The sequence below is a fragment of the Pelodiscus sinensis genome, chromosome 7, assembly GCF_049634645.1.
Source record: "Pelodiscus sinensis isolate JC-2024 chromosome 7, ASM4963464v1, whole genome shotgun sequence".
NCBI classification, from domain to species: Eukaryota; Metazoa; Chordata; order Testudines; family Trionychidae; genus Pelodiscus; species Pelodiscus sinensis.
Genome location: NC_134717.1, coordinates 67,619,181 through 67,633,127, shown reverse-complemented (window position 1 = coordinate 67,633,127; position 13,947 = coordinate 67,619,181). Strand labels below are relative to the sequence as shown.

Genomic DNA, 13,947 nt, shown 5'->3' with positions numbered 1-13,947 from the left:
AATCACTCCAACATTCTTTACACAAGACTCCTGTACTCTAGAGCAGGGCAACCTGGATCTTAGTCCTATAGCAAAGGATGAGATTCTGTAGAAAACTGCAGCTATAGAATTGTGTACTAAATGGGGCCCTAGACAGCATGCTCTTTCTCTATTTGCTGGGACTGGACTTGGTCTGTGTTTTTGCCTGGGTGGCTTAAAATAAAAACTTTTTTTTCCCTAGAATTTCTAAATTAGAGACAATTTTTTAAAAGCTGATGAAAATGCCTTTGTTGTGAGCATAGGCTAAGGAGTATGACTTTAGTTTTCTGAGAATATGAAGTCTGATTTTAAATCTCTCTACTAAACTCTGTGGTACTCCTGGGTTTTCAAAGGGGAGCATGGGAGAGCAATGGGATTATATGACACCTGCAGTTACCAGTGGTGTGTGACACTCTTGACACTTCACAATAGCCAGGTGCGCAGTGATGTATCCGGGGCCAAACACGCAGGGGGCATATGGGAATGAAGGTGTAGAGGTGCCAAGTATGATGGGTTGAAACCATCAGTCCCAAAAAGGTTAAACCCAGTCCTGTTCAGCCCCCAAAGGACCCTGCGCCATGTCAGGGGGCTCCCAAGAGGACAAGCTCCTGAGTAATCTGGGATACAAGCTGGGCCAGACTCTGGGTGAGGGCAGCTACTCCAAGGTGAGGGTGGCCACCTCAACCAAGTACAAGGGCCCACTAGCCATCAAGATGGTAGACCGACACCGAGCACCCCCCGACTATGTACACAAATTTCTGCCACGGGAGCTCTCTCTTCTTCGGGTGATCCGGCACCCTCACATTGTGCGGATCTTTGAGTTCATTGAAGTCTGCAATGGGAAACTCTACATCGTGATGGAAGCAGCGTCCACTGATCTGCTCCAGCTGGTGCAGCAGCTCGGGAAACTATCTTGTGTCCCTGAGGCCCGGAACATCTTTGGACAGATCGTGGGTGCCGTGCGTTACCTTCATGACCGGAATGTGGTGCACCGGGACCTCAAGTGTGAGAATGTCTTGCTCACTTCCGATGGCCTCCGGGCAAAGCTCACAGACTTTGGTTTTGGCAAGGAGGCAAGTGGCTACCCAGATCTGAGCACCACCTACTGCGGATCAGCTGCCTATGCCTCTCCCGAGGTGCTGCTGGGTATACCTTACGACGCCAAGAAGTACGACATATGGAGCTTGGGTGTGGTGCTCTATGTGATGGTGACCGGCTGCATGCCCTTCGATGACACCCATGTCCACAGCATGCCCCGCCGCCAGAAGAAGGGAGTCCTCTATCCTGAGGGTCTTCCTCCTCTGCCTGAACCCTGCAAAGCCCTCATTGCCCAGCTGCTCCAGTTCAGTCCAATCTCTCGGCCTGGGGTGGATCAGGTGGCCAGGAACAGCTGGCTGAAAGGGGAAGTCTAAAAGCAAGCAGATTTTCCCATCTAGCCCCACATGGACTGGCTGGGGACACTGATAGTGCAGACTCCAGCAATAGCAGCATGGATTATGTGGAGCTGTTGGCAGGAAGCTTATGGAAACAAACTGACCATATGAAGCTGTTGGGGGTAGTTAATGAGCAATAGACACGTACTGTTGCTGAAAAGGGGGAATTAAATAGATAGCAATCACAGAGAGTTGTCAGCAGTGGATGGAGTCTGCGCACAAGGAGCGTTGAAGTACTGCCTACTAACTACAAGTTATGTGTGTGTAGTACAGCCCTTGCAGCTGGCTGTCTTGGTCATTTCACCAGACTCCATTGTGCTCAGAGATGCAGATATCCAGAAAGAGACACTATTTGCTCTGCAACCTCCATGACTGTGCAATAAACTCTGTCTTTTGCTGCTGCTTCATAGTGCTGCTCCCTGCTTTGTGCCCAGTCATCTTGGCCAGAGTCTGGTATGAATTCCATTAGCATTTTTGAAGGGATCACTGCAAGGAATGGGTTCCCCTTACATTAGATCTTGTAACACTTCTGTCAAAGTTCTTATTCTATCTATAGTCTAACCACCTTTCATTTGGAACTAAAACTAGATCCAAATAGCCTCCTGCTTTGGAGAGATTAAAAAAAATGGATCCCAAGCCAGGACTTGATTGTCAGAACTTTGGGTGTATCTGAAATCCATATTTCATATCATGTTTGCTATGCTCCCCATCTGGTGCCAACCAAAGCTTGGCCGGATGGGCTGTAGCATTAGCCCTACTCTTTTAATTTCCATGTTCAAAAAGATTTAGATACTTTATAGCTGTGGTTATCTCAACTCATGTTCTGAAGCATTCTTGCCATTCTTGAGTCCCAGTCCTATTCATGCACATTTTTAACTTTTCATTGTGAAATCGTCACATTGGGCTCTAGGCACAGTGCTTAAGTGAAGTATGTAGTAAGTGTTTGCAGAGTCAGGGTTTCAGGTTAGGAGGCAAAAGGAGGCGGGTTTGGGAGGCGGGTTTTTTTTTCCTCTGCTCACACCTCAGATTATCTGATTCCAACCCCTGGATTTCAATCCAGAACACACCCCAGCCCCTCCCACCTGCAGATTAGTTATTGGTGCCAAACCCTTCAACTCTGTCCTCTCGTAAACAACAAACTCAAATCAAATACACCCTGGTACTGCCATGGCATATGCCACTGCCTTGTTCATTCTGCAGGTGTGGGGCCTTGTTTGGGAAAATCTATAGTCTATCCTGAGGTGTGAATTTAAACCCATGTAAACCTGCATAACCTTCCCACAAAGACATGGATTCCATTACAATATGAGAGTGACCTTTTTTATATATATATACTTAATTTGCTGTATAATGGAAAGGGGCTCAAGCTAAATTGGGCAGGAGAAAAAGCTTCTCTCATATTAGACTAAGAGAGCACACATGGTGCTAGCAGAGCTTTATCAATATAATGGGTAAAATTTTCCTTTAAGGCAGGGCTACTCAACCGTGGAAGCCCCGGGCGAGGGGGTCACCATGATACCACAGCACATGCTTAAGTGTGATTGCATATATATGCAAATAGCTTCTTTTACACGGACAGCCATGAATACTAAGCACTTCCCACAACCCCCAGCACTCCTGGCACCACCTCCGCGGGGGCTAAAAACGCTAACACCCTGTACCCTTCTGTTCCAGCCAGCCCATCCACTTTCAATGCTCACCCCACCTGGGAGATGCCTTGCCATTGTGGAATATGTTCCCGGTGGAGACCATCTTCAAAGGATCCCACCTGTGGGCCACATGTTGAGCCCGGCGTAAACCAAACCGCACTGCAGGCCGCAAACAAACAGGTTATGTTCTGCATATGGCCCACGTGTTGAGTAGCCCTGCATTAAGGCTTTGTATTGTTTCCTCTACCTTGCCCATCTTGTGTATTTAGATTGCAAACTTCTGTTTGTAGAGTGCCTAGCACAATGAGGCACCATTCTCAGTTGACTTCTAGGCACTACTATCTGAAAAACATTAATAAATAATAATAAACTCTGGGATGGAAAAACATAGACCTGCCCTTAGCTCTTTCTCTTTGGGAAAGAATCGTGGAGGGGTCACAGACTTGCTTTGAGTCTCAAGCACTGAGTTATAGCATGGGGAGAGAAAGATGGGAAGGCATATAATGAGGTATGTCCCTCATTTGCAAGGAGGCACTTTTATTTTTGGATTTCCAAACTTGCTGAAAATACTTTTATTACAGAAAGTCACAAGTAAAGAAGAAAAAGAACTCGGATGAAAACTTACAAAGATCCAATGACTTAACATAAGCAAGAAATTGCTTGTCTAAGATGTGGATGCCTGTTCCCTTATTAATTCAATTTCTTACTAACTGAAGTTTAATCAAAATGAGATACTCAGCCTCAGCCCAAAATAAGACAGTCTAAACAAGGGGGCTTGCACTGATTTAACTAAATCCATTTCTAAATCAGTTTAGTTAAATTGATACAATTTTCCTGTATAGACAAGCTCTAAGGCTACGTTTACAAGGCCTTCTCTTGCACAAAAAAAATGCAAATGAGGTGAAGCATGGAATATCACTGCGCCTCATTTGCATGATTAACTAGCAGCCGCTTTTTGCGCAAGAGGCTTTTGTGCAAAAAGGAGTTGTCTACATGACTCCTTTCTGTGCAAACCCCCCCTCTAAAATCCCCCTCTTGCGCAAGAGCTGTTCTTCCTGAAAAAAAGCAGAAGAATGGGTCTTGCACAAGAGGAGGTTTTTGCGCAAAAACAGCCTTATTAATTATGCAAATGAGGCACGGTGATATTCCACGCTTCGCCTGATTTGCATATTTTTTGCACAAGATGTAGACATAGCCTAAGTGTTTGTAGGATTAGGCCCAAAGATAGTTTCACTCAAGTAGGAGTTTGGGTTAAATAGTTGTTAGATTTCTAAACAGTCTGAGTGAAATCCTGACCTCTATGAAGTTAGTGGCAAAACTCTCATTGATGTGATCCCTGCCTATATTTTTATTTTGCTCTGACATGTTTACTTAGAAGGTGGGTATCCCAGACCAGTGGTTTGAAGACCCTTGAAACCACCAATATAGGATGACACAATGCCCCTTGACTCATGAGTAGTACACTAGCTATGGGCACTTGGGCCAGGAAATTGGAAGCCACACAGAGAAGAACAGCCACAGGCCTGGGATCTGCTGAAGGACTATATGTCTGGGGCAGCTCTGGCCTTCCTCTGTCTTTGGGTGTTGGGGGAGGGGAACTAGCAATACATTTACTCGCATTCGCCTCTCCGTAATACTCTGATAGGAAGATTTGCTGTTCTCACATCCTGTTCCAGGGCAGGGAGTGCACCAGCATGATGACATCAGCCTCCTAGTGCTTGGAAACAAGTTCTAGGAAGTATCAGATGATTCCCTTCCTCTGCCTTGCTGTTGACTATGAAAACACTGGGTGAAACCAAAGAAAAAAAAATCCCTGAGGTTTCTAGGATGTTTTAGTAGCATAAGAATGTAAAGTACGAGTTTTGAATTGACACTGACCCTTGAAAAACAAAGTTTAGCAGGAAAAGTGAGTGACTGAAACATTTTGGACATTCCATGCATTTTAACATACTTATACCATGTACATCTCCAGTCCTGAAAACACTTTAAAGTGCTTTATTTTGTTCATATGAAAAGTCCCACTTAAATAGGTAGCCTACTCATGTCTCATCTGTGGTACTTCTTCTGTAACATGTGAAGGAGGATGTTTTCCCTTTCCAGCTCTGAATAGGAAATTGAGTCAGAGGGATTTAGAGTGAAGTTTTCCCCATGCAAAGGGCCTGCAATCCTATATCATGCCCCACATAAGCCTCTTAACATGAGTCTTCAGATAAATCTGGTCCAACTCAAAGCCTTCCATGGAACTAATCACATGATTAAAATTAAGCATGCACTTAAGTGCTTTGATTGATCAAGGCCTGACAAAACTCAGTCCCAATTTTTCAGGCCTCCAACAGGTCTTCCATGGAAAACCAGACTTGACCTTTCTGATATTTCTAAGGCCTTTACTACACTTAACAGGTTTTAATGTCATAGCTAGGTCAGTTACAGGTGTGATCTTTTTTAACTAATGTAGTTATGGCAATAAAAACTGTAGCGTGGTTATACTAGTACAAGTGTACCTTATCTTTGTGTAGTTCTCCTCCTTTCTGTATAGGAATAAACTGTACTAGTACAAACATCTCTATCTGTATAACTGCACTCACAGTATGGGGTTGAACTGGTGTAAACTGATACAACTTGTGGGCATATAAGGCCTAACATACTAGATACACAAGAAAAACCTTTACAATTAGCAGAAGCAAATTTCCACAGAACACAGTACATTGTATATATTCTCTCTATTTCGCCTTTGACACTGCACTAGCCATTGGTTTCCAGATGTATGGTGTATTAGGGTACATCTACACAGCAACATTATTTCTAAATAAGTAGCATTATTAACTAGCATTGTTTTGAAATAACTTAGTTTGCATCTACACGGCAGGCAGCTATTTTGAAATACTGTTGAAATACTGTCAAGCTGGAAGACTTCTTACTCCGACTCCTGTAACCCCCATTGTACGAGGAGTAAGAGAAGTCAGAGGAAGAGTGCTCTGTTTTGAAATAAGTGCTGTGTAGATGCTCCCAATTTCGAAATAAGCTACTCAATAAATATAAGCTACTCAATAAAATAAGCATGGCTCAATTTGCGTCGCTTATTTCAAGTTAAGCCCTGCAGTCTTGACGCACCCTTAAACCAGTACAGCATAGTGTGGTAGGACTGTGACTTAGAAAACGTTTTAAAGCTGAGGGAGACAATCCCCTTTCTCTCTGCATTAGCTGAAAGAGTACAATTTTCAAAGGCTTAGCAGATGTTGTCCACTGTTATGGGCAGTGCCTGCAGACATCCCCTGTATTTATCTACGACAGCCTCAAAACAGCAGCATATAGGCTTGTGACCACAAGGCTCAATTATCATCATTCCTTTGCAGTTTCTCCGTCACTACCAACTGCATGCCTGCATGCTGGCCTGAGGGAGGGCGTAGACATTTTGCCCTTCCTGCATTCCATAAAGAAGCAGATGTACTATGAGTTACCGTGTTGGTTTTTAAGGAAGCACATTATGCGTCTCTCTCTCTACCCCACTTCTCTTTTCTGTGATGGGTGAGTCCTGAAAAAGTGTGTGGTTTGTTTTTTAAAAGACGCTGGCTTGTTTCTAAGGTAAAAATACAATTGAGATATGTCTAGCTGTTCACAGAAGACTGCTTGGTGGGCTCAGCAAAGTAAACTGCAAGCTACATCACACCTTAATATGGGGCAAAGAAGGGTCAAACATTCGAAGACTTTCTCCCTTCCATTTCTCAGTTGTTTACGTGACCTACGTCTTAAAGATTTCTAGACCATCAGCATAAATCATTTCATCCCAAAGGGCTTCACAGGCTGCACATTCAGCATGAACCAAGTGCAGTGTCTGCTCAAGTGGAGAGCGGCAGCCACATTTCTTGTGGGTGCACAGCACTTTTCCTTTCTCCGTCTGCTTCCTCCACCATACACAGTGCTTAGTGTACTAGAAAGAGCTAAGAGATCGCAGAGGGGAAGGGAAGTGGCCCGTGGGGTCATTAAAGGAAGGAAGGAGTCAACAAGACAAACTCTGTTAAAACATGAGTCACCCCAGGACAAAGTCCCTGATGCAAAGTTAAGATGGTGCAGCTTGGCTGTGAGGCCTCAGGGAAAAAAAAGTGACATTTTTGCTCTTTCATTTTCATATAGTGTCATAGGCAGTGCCCTATCGATAAGCCATTATGCTCCAGGTGGGAGTTAAAAATCACACTGCAGTGTAGAGCCCTAGTCTGTTGCCTTTTCTCTCTGGGCCTAACCCTTCTGCAAGACTAGTGAAGTCAGTAAGGCTAGTTTTGGGAGCTGATGAAATGGACCCTTTGGATTTAAAACATGGGTTAGTGACCCCCTATGTTCTCATGGGCACAACTCCGTGTGAGGTACTCTGAGTGCATAATGGCTGTCATAGGCACCAACATTTTTTCCCCCATGGTGCTCCACCCCTGCTCTACCCTGAGGCCCTGCCCCCACTCCACCCAGGCTCCACTTTCACACCACTCCACCCTCTTCTCATCCCCACTCCACACCCTCCCTGCCTGCCCATTGCTTCCTGCTCTCTGCCCTCCCCCATGTCCCTCTCCAAGCTGCCTATCATCAGTTTAGTGGCATTGCCTGTCTATCACGCTCCCAGCAGTGAAAGCAACTTAAAATTTCTGACAGGTACTGTCCTATTGCAACCCGGGTCTCGGCCAGCTCTTTCAATAGCTCCCTGCTGGCTTTTGCTTTTGTTGGAGCTGTGCAGCCACTCACTTTCACTTCTGGGAGCTCTACTAAATAGCGGCCCCACTAACCGTTTTGACTGGTGGGTGCTGAGAACACAGGTTTTTTCCTGTGGTTGGAAGCTCCAGCCCCAGATCACTCATGTTGTTAACACCTATAATGGCTGTTGCATTATTTCCCGGGGCAGCAGCACCAGTATTCATTACTCTTAGGTTATTGGCATAGGAAGGGGATGTCTCTAGATAGACCACCAAAATTTCTGCTAACATATGGTAATTTAGGCAGCGGTTTCTGCTGAAATCCACCAGCTGGCACAAAGAGGGACTCTCATGCCCTGACTGTAAGTAACACTTACTAATAAATCTGCAGCAGTGTTTATAGAACCATTGTTCCAAATGACTCAAGATGAGTTGGGATGCCATTGTTTCTGAAATATTGTTATTGCTCTACATAGAGTTGTCTTAGAAGTCATTTTACTGCATTCTAGATTTGGCTGCATGTTGTGTTTAGAGCTGTGATACTCAGACTGAGACTCCGTAACCCGCAAGTGGCTCTTTACAGCAGGTGATATTGAAACACTGTATGATTTAATTATTAGTCAATCTAAGTTGCTAACCAGTCACGAGACTTTTACTAGGTTATTAATCAACTGTAGTTGATAAAATAATTATACTTAGTCAGTCATCTCGCTGTGAGAATACTAATAAATATATAAACTTAATATTGCCCCTGCCATATTGTTTACAAATGCATCTATAGTACTATAGTAAGTGAAACAATTCAGACTACTGTGACTCTTTTGGATAAGGTTCATTGGTAATTTGGCACCTGAACCACTGAGGTCTGAGTAGCACTGATTTCCAGTAATAATATTTAAGAGTCTGGACATGAGCAGGAGAAACAGATAAGATTATGTTGCAAGTAAGATATTGAACTGGACTTAGTAGGAGAGAGCATTTCAACTCCGCCTGATTACACAAAAAAACCCTTTACTTTCGAGACCACGATGTAGCTGAATATCAAGCCGCAAGCTTCACTGTAATCAGTAACAAACTGCCAGGATGCTCATCCTCCTCCAAGGCATTTTGCATCTCAGCTTGCACAAGCCTGATTTAGTTACTGCTAAAACCCAGAGGAGTTTGGTCATAGAGTGCAGTGGAGGCTAGAAGAAGCACCATACCTACCACATGCATTTGAATATAAAGTACATGGGAATATTCAACAAATTTGACCACACTCAACTATTAAAGGAGCATAGTTCTTATTTTACAAATGTGAAAATGGACCGGTTTAACAACTACAAGCAGTCCCCGGGTTACGTACAAGATAGGGACTGTAGGTTTGTTCTTAAGTTGAATCTGTATGTAAGTCGGAACTGGCGTCCAGATTCAGCCGCTGCTGAAACTGATCAGTTTCAACAGCGGCTAAATCTGGACGCCAGTTCTGACTTACATACAGATTCAACTTAAGAACCCCAGGCATCCCCAAGTCAGCTGCTGCTGAAACTGATCAGCGGCTGATTCCAGGAAGAACCCCAGGCATCCCCAAGCTGCTCTGCCCCAGGCGTCCTGATTCAGCCGCTGCTGAATCTGACCAGCAGTGGCTGAATCAGGACGCCTGGGGCAGAACAGCTGGGGTGCTGCCTGGTTGGTCCAGTAGCGCCCAGAGCGGCGCTATGGGACCAACTGGCAGCGCCCCAGCTGCTGTACCACAGGTGTCCGGAGCAAAGCCACGGAGCACGGGGGCAGCGGGACAGCCCAGACGCGCCGTGGCTGTCCTGCTGCCCTCGGGCTCCGTGTCTTTGCTCTGCTTTGCTCCCTGTCCCCCTGGTCTGCAGACCAGGGGGATGGGGAGCAAAGCGGCGGAACACGCGGGCAGCGGACAGCCCAGACGCGTCTGGGCTGTCCGCTGCCCGCGTGCTCTGCGGCTTTGCTCTGCTTTGCCCCCCCCCCCCTGTCCCCCTGGTCTGCAGACCAGGGGGATGGGGGGGGGGGGGCAAAGCAGAGCCAAGCCGCGGACCGCGCTGTCAGCTGACCGCGCGCTCCGCGGCTTGGCTCTGCTTGGCTCTGCTTTGCCCCCCCCCCCCCCCCTCCGCCTGGTCTACAGACCAGGGGGAGGTGGGGGGGGGAAAAGCAGAGCCAAGCCTCGGAGCGCGTGGGCAGCGGACAGCCCTGTCCGCTGCCCACGTGTTCCACCGCTTTGCTTCCTCTCCCTGGTCTACTGGAGACCAGGGAGAGGAACGGCCCCGTTCGTAACTGCGGAATAAGTCGGATCCGCATAACTCGGGGACTGCCTGTATTCCATTCGTATTACTGGGGAACGGTGGTTACCATAACATAGCAGGCCCGTTTGCTGTATTCACTTGAAGGAAATTGTTACGTTGGTGAACTCTTAGTATTGGTAAAAGCTGCATCACCATGAATAGCTGCAGTTTCTATGCTGCCATTGACAATTGACCCATAAAAGGTTTTGATTATATTAAAGCTTCATTTTGGGCAGAGTAGCTGTAATGGCAGCCACCAGGGTCCTTGGGTTCTGTTGGTTGGCCGGAGCACGCAGGCTGTTGGCAAAACAAGTTAGGCTAACATATCAATTGCCACAGAAACTAAATGCTTTCCACTGCAGGTCCCACCCCTGCCCCACCCTGCCTCTGCTCCACCCTCAACCTGCCCCCAAAACCAGACTTTCCCTCAAGTCCTGTCCCTGCTGCACCCTTTACCCACCCTTCTCCATCCCCTTCGTCCTCTCCCAAGTGACACAAACCAGGGATTACTGGGGCCAGGCAGCAGCAGGGGTCCCTCCCCCACACTAACCATGGCAGTGGGAGCCAGAATGGCCTGCTCTGCTCTGCCTCCCAGGCCCCTGGTAATCCCATGAATCCTGTCCAGAGCATGGTTGAAGTGGCTGCTGCATGGCCTGGGTTGGTTGTCCCGAACCATTGTATGGACAGGACAGCTCTGGCTACAGAGCTAGTGAAACCAGGGGAGGTGCAGGGATGTGGCTGCAGTTCTAGTGGGGCAGATCAGGGACCACCGGCAAGAATGCTGCCTGTGCCCCACCAGGACTGAAACCATCTCTCCACCTTGAACAGATTGGGTGTCACCAGCCTACAACCATGCCAGAAGCTCTTTGTAGCTCCACTATCTCTTTGACAGCAGCCATGTAAACACCGACTTCTTCACCTCACAGTCTTTGCTCTATTATCCAAACCTCTGCATTATACATCTCCCTTCCTTGATCCCCAGCAGATGAGATATGCCCTCTGCGGCATGCACCTCATGAATCTCATTCTGGGGGACAAAGAAGAGAAGTTGGAGAAGGCAGAGGTTTGGAGATTAGGGGTTTGGATTAACAGGAGTGTATATATATATACACACACATATATATATATACACACACACACATATATATATGGTATTAAGCTATTCAAAGGAGCTGAAAAAAAGTTTGGAATTCTGCACCTACATTCTTTAGGCTCTTTTAATAATTCTATGCCACCTTTGCAAACCCATGGGCAAGCTAGGCCAACAGCTTGGAGGTGAAGAGAAAAAAGAAAATGAATGAGACTCTTGAATTAGCCTGTGTCGAGGCTGAAGGTTGACTTGCATTCCTGAGATCACTGGAAGAACCAAGAACACAGATAAGTCACTCACTGAGAGCAAGTATTATAATGAAAAAAGGGAACCATCCTGTACCTACCCTGGTGAGTGAGTCTTTGTGAAGAAGAGGCTTGTTAAAGACCTGAGGTGATGATTGACTAGTAGATGTTTTACTAAGCAAGGGTAGATCTACACTACAGTGTTAATTCGAGTTAACTTAATTCGAAATAGTTAATTCCAAATTAAGCTAATTCAAATTAATGCATCTACACACAAAACCTATTTCGAAATAGCATTTTGCTATTTTGAAATAGTGCATCCACACTGAGTGGACCCCGAACCGAAGTTAATGCTGGCTGGAACCAGCGCCGGCAGGGCATTAGATTAGGACTTAGTGTGCGGGGCTGCTGCCTGAGGCTAACTGAGCTCCATGCTTAAAGGGACCCTACCCCCACCCTGGACAGACAGTTCTCAGGGATCCCCGCTTGCTTGTCTACCTCGATGAGGGACAGCAAATTAGCTGTCTTGGAGTGCCTGTACTCAGGACACCACAGCACTTGGCCACATGGAGCCAGAGCTGCCCCTGGGCACGCCGGTGTGTCTCGTGGGGTCGCTGCCATCAGTCCGGCTGCACTTGTTGCAGGCTGCCATCTGGGGGATTCATCGGGGGGCTGTCAGGATCCAGGAGGCCCTGCGGGAAATCGTCAACCCCGAGGAGCCCTCAGAACCACCCCAGTCCTCCCCACCAGGGGCTCATGCCCCATTCCTCCCTCACATCCTTCCAGTTACCATTCCCTAACCCTCCTTCCTGATGTCAAATAAAAGACACATATGTTCAAAAATAGAAACTGGGTTTATTGAACAAAACTGGGGGGAGGTGGAGGATGAACCTCTGGAGAGACTGGGAAAAGGAAAGAGAGAGGGTGTGAGAGGGGAGGGGGAAACCTGGGAGGAGGGAGCTGGAAGGGGGAAGCAAGGGGAGGGGAAGCTCAGGGTTGGGGGTCTCGCTGGACCAAAATGATTTTCATGAAGACCTGCTCCTGGGTTCGCATGTGGCCTTTGGTGGCCAGGCTGGTAGCTATCCTGCCATAGACGGTCGCGTTCCTCCATCTAGTGCGGAGATGATGGACGTTGGGGGCATCCCCCCCAAACCTGAATAAGGTCCATGATCTCCACCCTGGACCAGGAAGGTGCCTGCCTTCTCTAGCCCCTGGCAGGCTCCTGGGAGCTGGCAGACTGCTCCTGGGGAGCAGATGAGGGCTGGCTGCCAGTGGCTCGCTGGCTCATGTTTTGGGGCCACTGGGTCAAGGGTTCCTGTGGCCACTTCTGGCTCTGGGCTGGCAGGCTTGGAGCTGGCACAGGCACTATGGCCAGGGTCTACCCCTTTAATGGCTCCGGGGCTGGGGGAGAAGAGAGTAAATTTTCCTGGCCCAGAGTGGCCACCAGGGCTCCCTGGGAAGGGCTAGAGGCCCCCTGTTTCGAATTAAGTGTCTACACAGCACTTAATTCGAAATAGCGATTTCAAATTTGGCGTTACTCCTCGTACAATGAGGTTTACCAAATTCGAATTAAGCGTTCCACTATTTCGAATTAATTTTGAAATAGCGGTTTGCATGTATAGACGCTATTAAAGTTAATTCGTTATTAACTGTTAATAATGGCTGGTATTCGAATTAACTTTGCAGTGTAGACATACCCCAAGAGATTGTGAGCCCACAGCATAACACCAGCAATGTGTATTTATTTTCTATGATGAAGGATTTTGATGAAACTGGTATCAGACACAAAGTCCTCATTTGTAAATACGGACCTGATTATGTGCCCGTGGATGTCAGTGGTGAAAGATCAGCACCTATATTCACTTACTACCTGTATTTTATACATGATCAGATCTACAATCACTTCCACAGCTTACCAGGTTGTTTTATTTTCCCTTTGTATACTGTTAGGATGAAGAACCAGTTTTTCAGAAAAGTTGCAGATTCTCTGTTTCTTTGAAACTCTCCTTCCTCCCTCTTTGGTTTGCTGTGTGCTCAGATGACTGCAAATGACAAAAAAAAAAAAACTCTTATCAAAACAATGTAGCAATGCATCCATCTCCTGATAATACCACCAATGATAATCATAAATACAGGCGGTCCTCGGGTTACGTACAAGATAGGGACTGTAGGTTTGTTCTTAAGTTGAATTTGTATGTAAGTCGGAACTGGTACATATTGTAGGGGAAACTCTAGCCAAACATTTCTCCAGAGCTCAGTTTTATTCTCCCACACCTCACTTCCCTCAGTCCTTTATTCTCAAGCTGAGGTGTCTGCTGAGAAAAGCCGCTCCGCATCTCCTTGGTCTGCTGCGGGGGGGCGCTAGTTTCGCGTCTCCCTGGTCTGCTGGGGGGAAGCAGCTAGTGCGGGGTTGCCTCACCCCGTTTGTAAGTAGGGATCCGATGTAAGTCGGATCCATGTAACCCGGGGACTGCCAGTAGTACTTTACGTGTATTTAGCAGCTTCCATTTGAGGCTTTGATGTATGCAGCAAATATGATAATGTAACCTCC

The 13,947-nt window shown here is 46.8% G+C and overlaps 1 protein-coding gene across 1 annotated transcript; it reads left to right on the top strand.

Moving 5' to 3' along the window:
- The first annotated feature begins 460 nt into the window (after positions 1-460).
- Positions 461-1,853, top strand: LOC102456698 (testis-specific serine/threonine-protein kinase 6-like). Its single transcript, XM_006117952.3, has one exon. The coding sequence runs from the start codon at positions 597-599 to the stop codon at positions 1,428-1,430; it is 834 nt and encodes a 277-aa protein (XP_006118014.2). The 5' UTR covers positions 461-596; the 3' UTR covers positions 1,431-1,853.
- Positions 1,854-13,947: the final 12,094 nt, after the last annotated feature.

Bases quoted from the DNA above. Each gene is read 5' to 3' on its own strand.
- LOC102456698 (XM_006117952.3), top strand. From the start codon at position 597: ATGTCAGGGGGCTCCCAAGAGGACAAGCTCCTGAGTAATCTGGGATAC.